The following is a 14,559-nucleotide window of genomic DNA, read 5'->3' as shown; positions in this document are numbered from 1 at the left end:
CAGCAGCAGTCTGCCTCCTTTCTCCTGGCAGGCTCACATGGAGGCTGTGCATGCAGATTGGAAGGAGTACCTGAACCTGCTCATCTGTGAGGAGAGCCATCTGAAGTACATGGAAGAGTACCACCAGGTACCTGCCAGCCCAGGGCCCCATTGGTGGGAGCACCCAGTGCCTGCTTGGCTCACTCACGGCCTCAGTGCTACTTCCTCCAGGAGCCTTGCAGGGCTGCCTGCCCAGGCCTCCCAGTACTTACACTTCTGATGACGTGGGCGTGCCCCAAGCTTGCTGGGCCCTTGTCTGCCTTCCCTGGGGGCTGGGGCTGGAGAGTCTGACTCACCAGGATAGCGTAGGCACAGGAGTAGGTGTGTGGAGTTTTAATTTTGGTAAAATATATATAATATGAAATTTGCCATTTTAGGCCTTTTTAAGTGTACAATCCAGTGCATTCATTACATTCACAAAGTTGTGCAACCATTGCCACTGTCTTTCCAAAACTTCTTCATCACCCCAAATAGGAATTCTGTACCCAATGAACAATCACTCCCCATTCCAACCCCTGGTAACCTCTCATCTACTTTCTGTCTCTTTGGATTTGCCTATTTTAGATATTTCATAGAAGTGGAATCACATGATATGTGGCCTTTTGTATCTGGCTCTTTCACTGAACATAATGTTTTCAAGGTTCATCATGTTGTAGCATAAACCAGAACTTCATTCCTTTTCATGGCTGAATAATATTCCATTGTATGCATGGACCACATTGTGTTTATCCATTCACCTGTTGATGGATGCTGCATTGTTTCCACAGGAATTTGTGTTTTTAACAAGAGAGCTGCACGTGATTCTTATGAGTAGGTGGTTTGGGGACACGTGACATCAGACGATACTATTGTAACTAACTCCTGGTTCAGTGTCAGCCCTTCTGGGCTATGAGCTTCACAGGGATCCCAAAGTCATGTTCATAGCTGCAGCCCAGGGGACGGCTGACAGTGAATGATTCCAGAGCTAATGGGCTGAAGAATGGGCAAGAGAGTTTTCTAGAACCAAGTGGGGAGGTTTATCTTCCATGTACTAAGACTTAGAATAAGTCAGGGTGTCCCTAGCACAAAGAGAAGAGTGGAATAGAGACGAACCCTAAGCTTACTGGTGTATACACATGAAAACAATACGTCATAGAGGTGGCATTGCATGGATTGATGGGAAGGGACCTGGTTTCTCCCTGTGAAGCCCCCCAGGAAGCTGGGCTGGGGAGGGTTGTGGGTGTCCCCAGGTGGCAGAGCCCATGGATTCAGGGTGAGTGGGAGGCCCAGCCCCACCTGGGAATGGGCTTAAAGTCACAGCCAGGATTAGCCCCAGGTGTCCTAGCACTGTCCTGTCCGTGACAGGGCCCCCCTGGTCTCCTCTAGTTCCACAAAGACGTGAAGGATGCCCAGGAGCTGCTGCGCAAGGTGGACTCAGACCTGAACCAGAAATACAGCCCCGACTTCAAAGACCAATACCAGATTGAGCTGATGCTGCGGGAGCTGGACGTGAGTGATGCCTGAGCAGGCCCCTCCCCAGCTCCCTGCCTGCTGACCGGGGAAGGCTGCGTGATCTCACCTGGGCACTCCCTCCCATGTTTAGGACCAGGAGAAGGCTCTGGACAAGTACGAGCACGAGGTGCAGGGCCTGCAGAAGCGAGGGCAGCAGGTGGTACCCCTCAAGTACCGCCGGGAGACGCCATTCAAGCCCATCTCCATGGAGGCGCTCTGTGACTTTGAGAGTGACCAGGTGAGCCCCTGCCTGGTGCTCCAGGTGCCTCAGGCAGGCTGGGCCCAGATCTGCCTCTTCTCATGTCACTGAAAGGCCTTAGGAGTGACATGGCTGGATGCAGGGTCTCAAATATTTCAGGAGCCTGTGTTCATCTCCATCATGGGGTCCTCTCTGCCAATGCCCCTGCATCACCCCACCTGCTGCCCTGGCCTTTTCTGTCCTACCAGCTTAGTGGCCCCAGTCATACCAGCAGAAGTCCCAGGGAAGGTTCTCACTGGCCCGCTCTGAGTCATGTGTCCAGCCTAAACCAATCACTGTGGCCAGGGATGCCATTCTCTCATTGGCCAGACCTGAGTCACATGCCCACCCCCAGAAGTCAGGGAATGGAGGAACGAGAACACATGGGCTGGGACTGCACGGGGGCTCCCCAAAGGGAAATCCAGGTGGGTGCTAGGCCGGCAGACCCGACACATGTTCTCTTGGTGCTGGCCCCTCTCAACTCTCTATGATGGAACCTCTTGGGGAGGGTCTGAGAAACACACTAAGACTCCCCAGGTCCCAGAGTTAGGGGTGGGGCTGAGATGGTGACTGGGCTCCTGGCCACCAGGTGGGGCAGGTCTCTCCATGTGTTCTGACTGGCCTGTCCCCACCAGGGCCTAATCTCTCGGGGCTACAGCTACACCCTGCAGAGGAACAACGGGGAGAGCTGGGACCTCACGGACAGCACAGGGAATGAGCTGACTGCCCCGGCTGTCTGCTTCATGATCCCTCCCACCGACCCTGAGGCCGTGGCTCTGGCCGACAGGTACAGGGGCAAAGGAAGGAGCCAGCATGGACTGGCCGCACTCCCTGGGCCCCTCAGGCCACGTTCACAGCCCTGGGCACCCCAACTCAACCTCAGGGTGCCACTAACATCCCCAAACCTGCACCCCCTTGGAGGCTCAAGTGGGATAGCAGCAGATCCCGTTGGCCGAGCTGACTTGTGTGTGAATCTCTGGCTCTGGGCACACATCAGGGAGTGGTTTTTCTGCAAGGGCATCTGGGCCTTTGCATATACTGCTCCCTCTACCTGCACACCAACCCACCACCTGTTGGCTCAGGCCTCTTGGTTTGAAGACCCAGCCTGGGGGTCACCTCTTCTGTGAAGCCTTCCCTGATTGCCCCCTCATCCTCCACCCTGGCTCCAGGAAAAGGGCTGCTGCTTCTTTCTCAAGCACCTTCTCCCACTGCTCATGCTGCTCTCATTAGGGTGCTTTGCGTCTGTGTCAGTCTCATTGGGCAGGGGCTCCTTGAGATTTACTATTTTCAGGGCCTTGTTCAGTACCTGGTGCAAAGCAAGTACCCAAGAACTCTTGTTGAATGAGTGATTCAAGGAATTCCTTCATTTATTCATTCAGCAAATATGTATTGAGCACGTACTGTGTACTGCTCCCTCAGGGGTAACATCTTGGTGGGGAAAACAAATGAGCAAACAAGATTATTTTATAAATTTATTTATTTGTTTTTATTTTTGGCTGTATTAGGTCTTTGTTGCTGTGCGCGGGCTTTCTCTAGTTGTGGCGAGTGGGGGCTACTCTTTGTTGTGGTGCGTGGGCTTCTCGTCGTGGCTTCTCTTGTTGCAGAGCACGGGCTCTAGGCTCGCGGGCTTCAGTAGTTGTGGCACATGGGCTCAGTAGTTGTGGCTTGCGGACTTTAGAGCGCAGGCTCAGTAGTTGTGGCGCACGGGCTTAGTTGCTCCGCAGCATGTGGGATCTTCCCGGGCCATGGATCGAACCCGTGTCCCCTTCATTGGCAGGCAGATTCTTAACCACTGTGGCACCAGGGAAGCCCAAGATAATTTTAGATAGTAAGACTTGCTACTGAAGAAAAGAGAGACAAAGAAAGGAAGGAGGGAAAGAAGGGGTCCGTTGAACCCAAGAGCAAAGAAAGACCAGCGTTTCAGCAAATCCTTTCTGCGTGTGTCGTGTTAACTTTTCAAAGCATTTTGATGAGCTTCCCGACTCCGCGAGGCTGTCTGTCTAGCCAGAGTCCAGGGTCCTGTGTCAGTGGGCAGTAGGGGCAGTGGGCTGCCCCAGGTCCCCAGCCCGTTTTTGCTGTCACAGCCTGGGCAGCCAGTACCAGAGCCTGCAGCAGAAGGCAGCTGGGAGCAGAAGGGCGCTCCAGCAGCGGCATGAGGTGCTGAAGGCAGAGAACTCTGGAGGTGGGTACCAGACACTGCCTGAGGCTCTGGGGGGACAGGGAGGCGGGGCCGGGCCCAGAGTCTGTGCTGCAGATGGGACAGTGGAGGTGGGGAGGCTGGCCCTCCTACGCCCCCTCCCTGGGCCTCACGATCCCCACTGCCACCCGACTCTGATTTCCCTCCGGCAGATGCCTCTGACCTGCAGGGCCGGCAGCTGCTGGCCGGCTTGGACAAGGTGGCCAGCGACCTGGACCGGCAGGAGAAGGCCATCACAGGGATCCTGCGGCCGCCGCTGGAGCAGGGCCGGGCCGTGCAGGACAGTGCTGAGCGGGCCGAGGACCTCAAGGTACCCCAGGCTGGGGGCACAGGCTGGCCCACTGGCTCCCCGGGGCCCCTCGTCAAGGTCTCATCCCCATGGGGTGTCTTGGCGCTCAAAAGGGACCACTTGCCACGTGTAACAGGAAGTCGTGAGTCGTGGGGACGGGGGCTGCTCTAGGCCGAAGACTGAGGAGGTCCCTGAGGCCTGGTGCCCCCAAGACACGCCCCCAGGAGAAAGGGCTCGTGGCAGAGCCGACAACAGCAGGACTGCAACCCGAGCAGATGAGCACTGAGCTGAGTGAGAGGCCGCGGTGCCCGGCAGCACATGGGCTCTGGGGCGACAGGGCCGGCTCACTCGCCTTGAGCACAGACACACCATTCAAGCCCAAACCTCAGTGTCTTCAGTAAAATGGGCTGATCCGCACTCAGGGGGCCTCAACAGGATGGGGCAAGATGAGCTGCATGGACACCATCTACTCCTCACCTCTTTTACACACACACACAGTTTCCCGGGTCCTCGGCGCCCTCCACGATGGGCGTGACCGTTCCCGGTTCACAGGAGAGGAACGGGGCTTGGAGAAGTGCCGTGGCCCTTGGCGGGGCTCACACCAGGGCTGGTCTGGTTGAGGCCGAACCAAGGCCAGAGGACGCCTGATACAGGGGTGGGGTTGGGGCTAGGCCCCACCATGTCCCCTCCTAAGCTGCTTGGAGTCGCACCCACCTCATCGGAGTTGTCCCCAAAGATGAGTAAAGCCGTGTGAAGTAGTGGGAACAGGAACCTATTCATATTCATCACTCGTGAGTCACCATCCAGTGTGTCAGAATTCCCAGGGATGCTCATTACAAACACGGCTTTACCCAGATCCCCAGTCAGGCCCCCCAGGGGAGGACATCCCTGGGTGGGGGTGGCTGCCGGCCGTGGTCAACGCGAGGGGCTCTGGTCCCCACAGAGCATCACCAAGGAGCTGCTGCGCATCGAGCCCGAGAAGGCGAGCAGCACAGCCGAGGGCGAGGCGTTCATGCAGGCCCTCCCGGGCAGTGGCAGTGCGGCCCTGCTGAGGACGCGGGTGGAGGACACCCAGCGCAGATACGAGCGCCTGGTGCAGCTGCTGGACGCGGCCCAGGAGAAGTGGGTGCAGGCGGGCAGTGGGGAGGCTGGGCGGGGTCAAGGGCCAGCACCGCCCCCCAACTCCTGACTCGTGTCCTCAGGGTTGACGTTGCCAACCGCCTGGAGAAGAGCCTGCAGCAGGGCCGGGAGGTGCTGGCCTCATACGAAAACCAGCTGGCCCAGGAGGACACGGTGCCCAAGAGTGGCCATGCCCTGGACAGCAAGAGGCAGGAGCTGGCAGTGAGTGTGGGGACCCTGCGCCTCAGGAGCCTTTCTCTGAGCTGGGCGTGGGCTCCAGGCGCCCCTGCCACCCCACCTGTGGACAGTCGAGGGGCCTGAGGCCCAGGGCAGCAAGTCTCTCCAGGTTTGGAGTCCCAGCCGTACACAGGGTTTCTGTGGCCTGTGGAAATCAGGTGCTGCTATCTTAAAATCGAATGTCCACATAATCTCCCCAGATTCCCAGTGTCTCTGGACAAGCAGATCTGGCCACCTGGGCCCACATGCCTGCACAGCGCGTCCGCTGAGCATAGGAGCCTCTGCCCCAGCCCAGCATCTGCCCTCTTCACCATTGCCGCTGGGCCCGCTCTAAGCATTGGGGTCTGTGAGCCCGCAGGAGGCCCCTTATTCACAAAGCACCTCACAAAACCCTTGCCCTTTGTGGTGAGGACCTCACCTCAGAGCCCAGGAAACGGGCTCAGAGACCAGAGCCTTCTCCAAGGCCACTCCAGTCCCGGGCACGGTGTCATAGGCACGTGCCGTGTGCCGCAGGGTTTTAGAAGCTAGTTTTCCCAGGGTACTGGTCATTGTAACGAAATGGAAACTGCAGAAATGACCACGGGTTTGAGGAGAAACTCAGAGGCAAAGTGCCGGTCCCCGCCCAGGTCCAGGCCTGCCACCTGCTAAAAGCAGGCAGCCCCAAGAGCTCTGGGTAGCGCCATCCCGGGCCCCGGGGCTCTGGCCACAGCACCTGCCATCTGCCTCTCCGCCCCGGCAGGCCATGGCCTCCGAGCTGCAGGCCCGGAAGGCCCTCCTCAGCGAGGTGGAACAGAATCTGCAGGCCGCCAAGCGGTGCTCTGGCTCGCTGGCCAGCCGCTTCCAGGAGCACTGCCCGGACCTGGAGCGCCAGGAGGCCGAGGTGCACAAGCTGCGCCAGCGCTTTGACAGCCTCTGCCAGCAGGTGGAGCGCAGGTGAGGGGGCGGCGGGGGGCCTCGGCTTAGTCTGCCTTAAGGCACCAAAGTGGGATTTCTGCGGACAACACTGAAGGCTGTTTGATTTCTAAAGAATTTCCTCTTTCTGAAAAAAGCAGTACATATACAAGATAAAAAACACAAAGGGATTATAATGACCAAACCCTTCCCCCAAGATCAGCACTGCTACCAGTTTCTTGTGTGTCCTTTCAAAAACATTCTCTATGAGCTGGGGTAAGTGATTAACGTACAAATGACAACACACCACATACAGTGTGTCTTGCTATTTTCCCTGTCATATATTTTCCTGGCCTGATGAGTCAGTAAGTGTTCCCTCCTCCTCTTCGTTTTCTGGAAGAGTTTGTGTAGACTGGGTGTTAATTTCTTAAATGCTTGGAAGAATTCACCACTGAAGCCATCTGGGCCTGCAATTTGTTTTTTTGTGTGTAAGGGTTTTTAACTACAAATTCAACCTCTTTAATAGATATTGGACCATTTGGGTTATCTAATGCTTGAGCAACTTCAGAAGTTTGTGTCTTTCAAGGACACATTGTCCATCTCATCAAGTTGTTGAGTTTATTGGCATAAAATTGTTCATAGTATTCTCTTATCCTTGACTATCTGCAGGATCTTGAGGGAACGTCCTCTCTCTCATTCCTGATGTTGTATCTTCTTCTGTTGTATCTGTTTATTCTTCTTGCCCCCCCGATCATTATGTCTGAGGTTTATCACGTCATTGACGGTTTCAATGAACCAGCTTTGGTTGCGGTGATCTTTCTCCTGTTTTCCTGTTTCCTGTTTCACTGACATCTGCTCATTATTATTTCCTACTGCTGCTTACATTAAGTCCAATTTGCTCTTCTTTTTCTTTCTTAAGGTAGGAGCTTAGATTGTTGATTTGAAAGCTTTCTTTTTTTTCTAATCTAAGCATTTAAAACTACATACTTCCCACTAAGCACTGCTTTCGTTGTGTCCCACAAATTTTGATATTTTTATTTTCAGTGAGTTCAAAAGATTTCCTCACCTCCCTTGTGATTTCCCCTTGGATCCATGAGTTATTTAGGTCCTAGAATTCACAGTGGGCATCCCTGTGAGTCCACACAGGCGGGCCTTCCTGCGTTTTACAGAGGCCGCACAGTATTCCAACACAATATTCTGTAATTTACCTAACTACTCCCTTCCTGGTGAACGTTTAGGTTATTTCCACTTAAATTACTTTTGATGACCTCTTTAAAAAGGGATGGCAGGCAGCTCTCAGTGAGACCTGAGAGCTCAAAGGCCTGACGGGCTTTGCCCCGCAGGGTCCAGAGCCTGCAGAGCACCCGGGCTGCTCACGACGCCTTCTGTAGTGGCCGCGACCACCTGCTGCAGTTCCTGTCCCACATCCCCAGCTACGAGCCCCAGGAGACAGACGGCCTCGGCCAGATGGAGACCAAGCTGAACAACCAGAAGGTGAGAAGGCCACTTCCACCTTCACAGGAGGATGGTCACAAGGGGGGGTCGGAGGTTAGCAAGCCCTTTCGTGGACGGGGGCCTGGCAGCGGTCCTGGCCAGGCGGGCTCCCAGCACCCGAGTCTCTGACAACAAGGACGGGGTCTCCCTCACCTCTCCGTCCTCAGTGCCCAGCACAGGGCCTGGCCCAGAGTGGACACTCCGTGCAAGCCAGCTAAATAAGCAAATAGCTACAGGGACACAGGGGAGCCCTCAGGGGGAAGAACCCCTTTCCAAAGCCCAGAGTCCTGGCTCCGCAGAAGGCAGCAGGGCCTTGGGGTGAAGGACGAGGAACGGGAAGCCCAACAGCCTGGTCTCAAATCCTGCTCCCACCCCCATTAGCCATGAGCCCACGGGCCAGTCACTGTGCCGCACTGTGCCTGGGTTTCCTCGTTCATAAACTGGAGGTGAGGACGGTGCCTACCGCACAGGATGTTGGGAGATTCAGTGAGATAATCTAAGAAAGATACTAGAACAGTGCCTGACATTTCGATGCACTCAATAAACACAACTTTCCTGCCAAAGATAATTATCTTCTTGGCCCTTCTTCACAGGGCCTTAGAATTGCCTTTTGTAACAAACAAATGTAAACAAGGAAGCCATTTGTTATACTTTGTGCTATGGAAGAATTCCAGACTCCAAGGAATCCAGTTACTCTATCTAGGTTTTGGATTTTTTTTTTTTTTTTTTAATTTTTGGTTTTCAAAGTCTCTGTTGTTTTACAGAACCTGCTAGATGAGATAGCAAGAAGGGAAGAGGAAGTACAGAAAGTCTACGCCCACTCCCAGCAGTACCAGCAAGCTGTCAAGGTGAGACGTGACACCCTGCCCGGAGTGTAAAGCAGCAGGGCCTCTTCCCACCAGTGTCCTCAGGCACTGCTGGCGGCCACGCAAACCAGCACAGGCCTTTGGGAAACAAGATGGTACTGGGCATCGAATACCAGAAAAGGATTTTCTACTGTTTAAAGCAGTAACTGGGGGAATTTATCCTAAAAGAAAAAATATGAAAGAATAATAACGTGGGATTAACAAAATCACTGTACAACAGAGTTATTTACAATAGCAAAACAGACAAACTAGAAATAACCTAAATGTCCAATAGCAGAGGAACGGCTAGTAAATTATCATCTAACCACACAATGGATGTTAAAGTCATCAAACTGATCCACAGGAGGATTAGGAGGAAGCAACGTGAGAAAAGCCATAACTCTTATGGTACGGAGTTAAATGAAGAAAGCAGAATGTCATGGTCTCTAGGCCAGGGAGGGCCTGGAAGGAGCATGCTTTGGGGACGGAGGGGGATTGTGGGCCTACTTTTTCTCATCGCACATGTTATTCAGGGATGTAGATATGTACCACTGATGGATCTATGGTTCTCAAAACCTCCTGGCAGTCAGAACAGGGTATGGCTGAGCGGAAGACCTTTGCAGTCAGCTGGAAGGGGTATAAGAACATTTCGGTCTCACCTGCTCTTGCCTGCCCTCTGCCACGTCTCTCTCACGCAGGACTATGAGTTGGAAGCAGAGAAACTCAGGTCCCTCCTTGACTTGGAGAATGGAAGAAGCAGCCACATGAGCAAGAGGGCCAGGCTCCAGTCCCCTGCCGCCAAAGTGAGGGAAGAGGTGAGCTCTGCAGGCCAGGCCTTCTCGGGGTTCCCTCGCTCCAGAGAGCATGGCATGCAGGCCTCAGAGACGCACACACAATAGGGAAACTGGCCCAAGAGCCCTCCTGGGTGCCAACAGGTTCAGTAAGAGGAGATAACAACTTATTCTGGGGTGGCGACATTGATATGCCTAGAAAGACAGCCTGCTGGGCTTATCTGAGCCAGAGCCACGGACTCCCCCTGTGCCCCGTAAGTAAGTACACACACACAGAGGGCCGATGTTATCAGCTCCTTCCATACACGAACGCGCTAAGGCTCAGAGACAGACCTGCTCAAGGTCACTTGCTGGGGTTTAGGCTTCTGACTCTAAATCTAGTTTTCTCTCCTGTAGATGAGACTGTAGTAGAACTCCAGGTAGGAAGGGGCAAGAAGGTACCCTCTCTCCCCAAATGTCAGACTTTTCAAACACCGTCCAGCTCACCTTTGCTTAGTCTGTTGACTCCTGTCTGCTCTCCTGTAGGAAACGGCTCTTGCTGCCAAGTTCACGGAAGTTAATGCCATCAACAGACAGAGGCTGCAGAATCTGGAGTTTGCTCTGAATCTCCTGAGACAGGTAATGGATCTCAGTAAGGCAGTCTACTCAAAACTATCCCAAGAGCTGAGAAATAAGATTCATTGTGCCTCAGAGAAACAGCCTGTGAACCAGTGGGCGTGTCCCCCTGCGAACAGGGTTGGGTGGCGCCAGTGCAGATGCCAGCCCACGCCTGTGCCCCTGTGGACATGAGTCCAACCTACGTGTCCCATCCCTCAAACATTTGCTGAGTACCCAGAAAAAGGTAACTTATTTTTAAAAGCCCAAAATGTTAACGACAACATTGTAATAGTTAAGAAAGTGGAAGCAACTCAATATTCACCAGCAATGGGTGTGCGACTGAGCCAGGGTCTGTCCACACAATGGAAAATGATGAAGCTGTCACACGACAGGGTGGCGCTCTCTGTGCCGCTGCAGATTCTCCCATAAGTGCAACAAGCAGTGTGCAGAAAAGGCATCACCGTTAGTGTGGAAAAAATAAATATGTGTCACACGCAAAAACATACGTGTCTCAAAGGTGATAGTATCCTGTAGGAACAGGACCAGAGGTGACAGACAGCCTCTGCTTCACACTCTTCTGTGGTTTTAAAATATTTTCCCAGATGCATTTAAACTAGTTGTTTTACCATTTTCAAAAGGAAGCCTAGGACTCTAGTGAACCCGGCACTGAGGGGGTCTCCTAGGGACCTCAGGACAAGCAGTCTGACCTCTGGCGGGTGGCCAGGTGGGGTCGGGCCGTGCAGAGTCCGGCATTAACCCTGCGCTGTCTCCTCCTTCCCAGCAGCCTGAGGCAGGCATGAGCCATGAGGCCCTGCCCGGGAGCAAGCCGGGCTCCGGAGCAGAGGAGACATGGAAGATTCAGAAGGAGCTGGACGAGGAGGCGGAGCGGAGGCAGCAGCTGGAGAATGAGGTCAGGAGCGCCCAGGAGGAGATCCGGACCCTGCAGAACCAGAGCCCGCAGAATGCGGTGGTGAGGAAGGAGGTGCTCAAGAAGGTGCCAGACCCCATGCTGGAGGAGAGCCTCCGGCAGACGCAGCAGACCCTGGTGGAGGAGCAGCGCAAGAACCAGCTGCTTCAGGAGGAGCTGGAGGCGCTGCAGCTGCGGCTGCGCGCCCTGGAGCAGGAGGCCAGGGACGGGGGGCAGGAGTACACGGTCAAGGAGGTTCTGCGCATCGAGCCGGACCAAACCCAGGCCAGCGAGGTCCTGAGGCTGCGGGAGGAGCTGGAGGAGCTGCGGCGGCAGAAGGGCAGCCGGGAGGCAGAGGCGCTCCTCCTGCAGCAGCGCATCGCAGCCCTGGCCCAGGAGAAGAACCGGGTGCGGGAGAAGGTCACCGAGAAGGAGGTGGTGAAACTGCAGAATGACCCCCAGCTGGAGGCGGAGTTCCGGAAGCTGCAGGAGGACGGGCAGCGGGAGCAGCAGCTCAGGGAGAAGCAGGAGGAGGAGCTGAGCTTCCTCCAGGACAAGCTGAAGAGGCTGGAGAAGGAGCGGGCCATGGCCGAGAGCAAGATCACCATCAAGGAGGTGCTCAAGGTGGAGAAGGATGTGGCAACCGAGAGGGAGGTGAGTGACCTCACACGCCAGTATGAGGACGAGGCCGCCAAGGCTCGTGCCAACAAGAGGGAGAAAACAGGGCTGCTCCGAAAGATCTGGGCCTTGGAGGAGGAAAACGCCAAAGTGGTCGTGCAGGAGAAAGTGCGGGAGATCGTCCGGCCAGACCCCAAGGCAGAGAGTGAGGTGGCCAACCTCCGCCTGGAGCTGGTCGAGCAGAAGTGCAAGTACCGGGGGGCCGAGGAGCAGCTGAAGGGCTACCAGAGCGAGCTGGAGGTGCTCCGGAGGCGGGGCCCCCAGGTGGAGGTCAAGGAAGTGACGAAGGAGGTCATCAAGTACAAGACCGACCCCGAGATGGAGAAAGAGCTTCAGAGGCTCAGGGAGGAGATCGTCGACAAGACCAGACTCATCGAAAGGTGTGACCTGGAGATCTACCAGCTGAAGCAGGAGATCCAGTCCCTGAAAGAGGCCAAACCCCAGGTGCAGACCAAGGAGGTGGTCCAGGAGATCCTGCAGTTCCAGGAAGACCCCCAGACCAAAGAGGAAGTGGAGTCTCTGAGGGCCCAGCTGTCCGAGGAACAGAAAAAGCAAGTGGATCTGGAGAGAGAGAGGGTGTCCCAGGAGGAGAAAATCAAACAGAAGGAGGAAGAGCTTTCCCAGGTGAAGGAGAAGACGGTGCAGCAGGAGGTCGTCAGGTACGAGGAGGAGCCGGGCCTGCAGGCTGAGATGAACGCCTTCACCGAGAGCATCGACGCGGAGCTGCAGCAGATCGATGGCCTCCGCGGGGAGCTGCAGCAGCTGCAGCGCAGGCGAGCGGAGCTGGGGCGCCAGCTGGAGGAGCTGCAGTGCGAGCGGCAAGCACGCAGGGAGGCCGAGCTGGAGGTGCAGCACCTGAAGCAGCGGCTGGCCCAGCTGGAGGAGGAGGCGGGGGAGGCCCGGGAAAAGGTGACCCTCAAGCAGAAGGTGGTGCTGCAGCAGGACCCCCAGCAGGCCCGGGAGCACACCCTGCTCGCGCTGCAGCTGGAGGAAGAGCGGCACCGGCGGCAGGTCCTGGAGCGTGAGCTCGAGACCCTGAAGAAAAAGCTGGAGCACCTGGAGAAGATGGAGGTCAAGGAGAAGGTGGTCTTCTCCAAGAGCATCCAGGTGGAGAGAGGCGACACCGAGCAGGAGATTCAGAAGCTGAAGAGCAGCATGGAGGCGGAGAGCCAGAGCAAGAGGGCGCTGGATGCGGAGGTGAGCCGTCTGGAAGCCAAGCTGTCGGAGCTGGAGTTCTGTAACTCCAAGTCATCCAAGGAGCTGGATTTCCTGAGGGAAGAGAACCACAAACTGCAGCTGGAGAGGCAGAGCCTGCAGCTCGAGGCCCGCAGGCTCCAGTCCGAAATCACGATGGCGGTGGCGGAGACGCGGGGCCTAAGGAGCATGCCAGTGGCAGCGGATCCCGGGGCGCAGCTCGACTGCCGCCTCCGGTCCCTGGAGCAGGAGCTGGACGACCTCAGGCAGCTCTCCAGAGACAAAGACCTGGAGATCGACGAGCTGCAGCGGCGCCTGGGCTCCGTGGCCATCAAGCGGGAGCAAAGGGAGAACCACCTGCGGCGCTCCATCGTGGTCATCGACCCCGACTCGGGCCGCGAACTGTCCCCAGAGGAAGCCCACCGGGCCGGCCTCATCGACTGGAACATGTTTGTGAAACTCAGGAACCAGGAGTGCGACTGGGAGGAAATCTCCGTCAAGGGTCCCAACGGGGAGTCCTCCGTGATCCATGACAGGAAGTCTGGCAAGAAGTTCTCCATCGAAGAGGCCCTGCAGAACGGAAGGCTGACCCCTGCCCAGTACGACCGCTACGTCAACAAGGATATGTCCATCCAGGAGCTGGCCGTCCTGGTGTCCGGGGAGAAGTAGGCACGGCCCCACCCTCACCTTCCTGGAAGCAGATGCTGGCTCTCTCCTGCCCAGTACTCTCCTCGGTATCTTTTCTCCCTGGCCCCGTGCAGCTCTTAATCCGTGCAGAACCAACCCCGTGTGTCCCCCAGCTGCTCAGAGCACAGCTCAACCACAAGCGGGACAGGCACCTGCTGAACCGTCATCCAACCAGGTGAGTGACCTGCTTCATCTCCCGATGATTCAAACCCGCAGTGCCCTTCTTCTTTCTCCTTTTCCCACACAGTCCCATAAACAGACTCCTTGTGTGATACCTGGAAGCAACTGAAAACTACTAAAGCACACGACGACCAACAACTGGGGTGGACAAGCCCGCTCCATGCAGCACTGGCCTCCACACCCCAGCAGGGGAAACTCTAGGGCAGAAAGGCCTCCCTTCAGCAAAGCAACAGCTCCCCAGGCCTGTGACCTGCATTCACACCCCTCGGGATTCTGGCTCAGCCGACTCTTCGTCAGAGCCCTTCTGGGGAGACGGATCTGGGCTCTATGCCAGAAAAGGCGCAAAGAAACCAGAACAGCATCTGACCCTGGCGCTCGAATGAAGCTTAACTGTCAAGCCAGACTGTCCCAAGAAAACGCACCATCAGGGAACGTTTCATGTTCTGAAATTAAAGTACTTTCCTAGTGGACTGTGTTGCTGTTAGCCTTAGATTCAGTGCCTAGTCCTGCTTCTTATCTCACTGCCATTTAGTAAACTCCACGGTTGATTTTCTACCGAACAAATTTCGGGCCCTCTGTATCTCACATATTATGTAAGAAAATGGGAAGTAATAGGGAATTCTATTTATAGCGCAAAAATAAACAAACACCTGGTGGCTTGATTCTAATTTCATGGTAAGTGTGT

At 55.5% G+C, this 14,559-nt stretch overlaps 1 protein-coding gene across 6 annotated transcripts in view; it reads left to right on the top strand.

The window, feature by feature from the left end:
- Positions 1-14,542, top strand: part of PPL (periplakin) — a 57,705-nt gene extending 43,163 nt beyond the window's left edge. For 5 of the 6 annotated variants that reach the window (XM_082428956.1, XM_082428954.1, XM_082428958.1 and 2 more), the window contains 14 exons: positions 32-127; positions 1,405-1,527; positions 1,622-1,768; positions 2,404-2,555; positions 3,853-3,950; positions 4,118-4,275; positions 5,198-5,376; positions 5,457-5,595; positions 6,350-6,543; positions 7,845-7,995; positions 8,760-8,843; positions 9,539-9,655; positions 10,157-10,249; positions 11,010-14,542. In XM_082428956.1, coding sequence (XP_082285082.1) covers positions 32-127; positions 1,405-1,527; positions 1,622-1,768; positions 2,404-2,555; positions 3,853-3,950; positions 4,118-4,275; positions 5,198-5,376; positions 5,457-5,595; positions 6,350-6,543; positions 7,845-7,995; positions 8,760-8,843; positions 9,539-9,655; positions 10,157-10,249; positions 11,010-13,676 — 4,398 coding nt within the window. In that variant the 3' untranslated portion in view covers positions 13,677-14,542. The remainder of the gene's footprint in view (positions 1-31; positions 128-1,404; positions 1,528-1,621; positions 1,769-2,403; positions 2,556-3,852; positions 3,951-4,117; positions 4,276-5,197; positions 5,377-5,456; positions 5,596-6,349; positions 6,544-7,844; positions 7,996-8,759; positions 8,844-9,538; positions 9,656-10,156; positions 10,250-11,009) is intronic. The other variant, XM_082428955.1, reaches the window with a different exon arrangement.
- The last annotated feature ends 17 nt before the right edge of the window (positions 14,543-14,559 follow it).

This window comes from Balaenoptera physalus (genome assembly GCF_965194825.1).
Source record: "Balaenoptera physalus genome assembly, chromosome: 16".
NCBI classification, from domain to species: domain Eukaryota; kingdom Metazoa; phylum Chordata; class Mammalia; order Artiodactyla; family Balaenopteridae; genus Balaenoptera; species Balaenoptera physalus.
The sequence above is the reverse complement of the archived record's forward strand: the minus strand, read 5'-3'. Positions and strand labels throughout refer to the sequence as shown.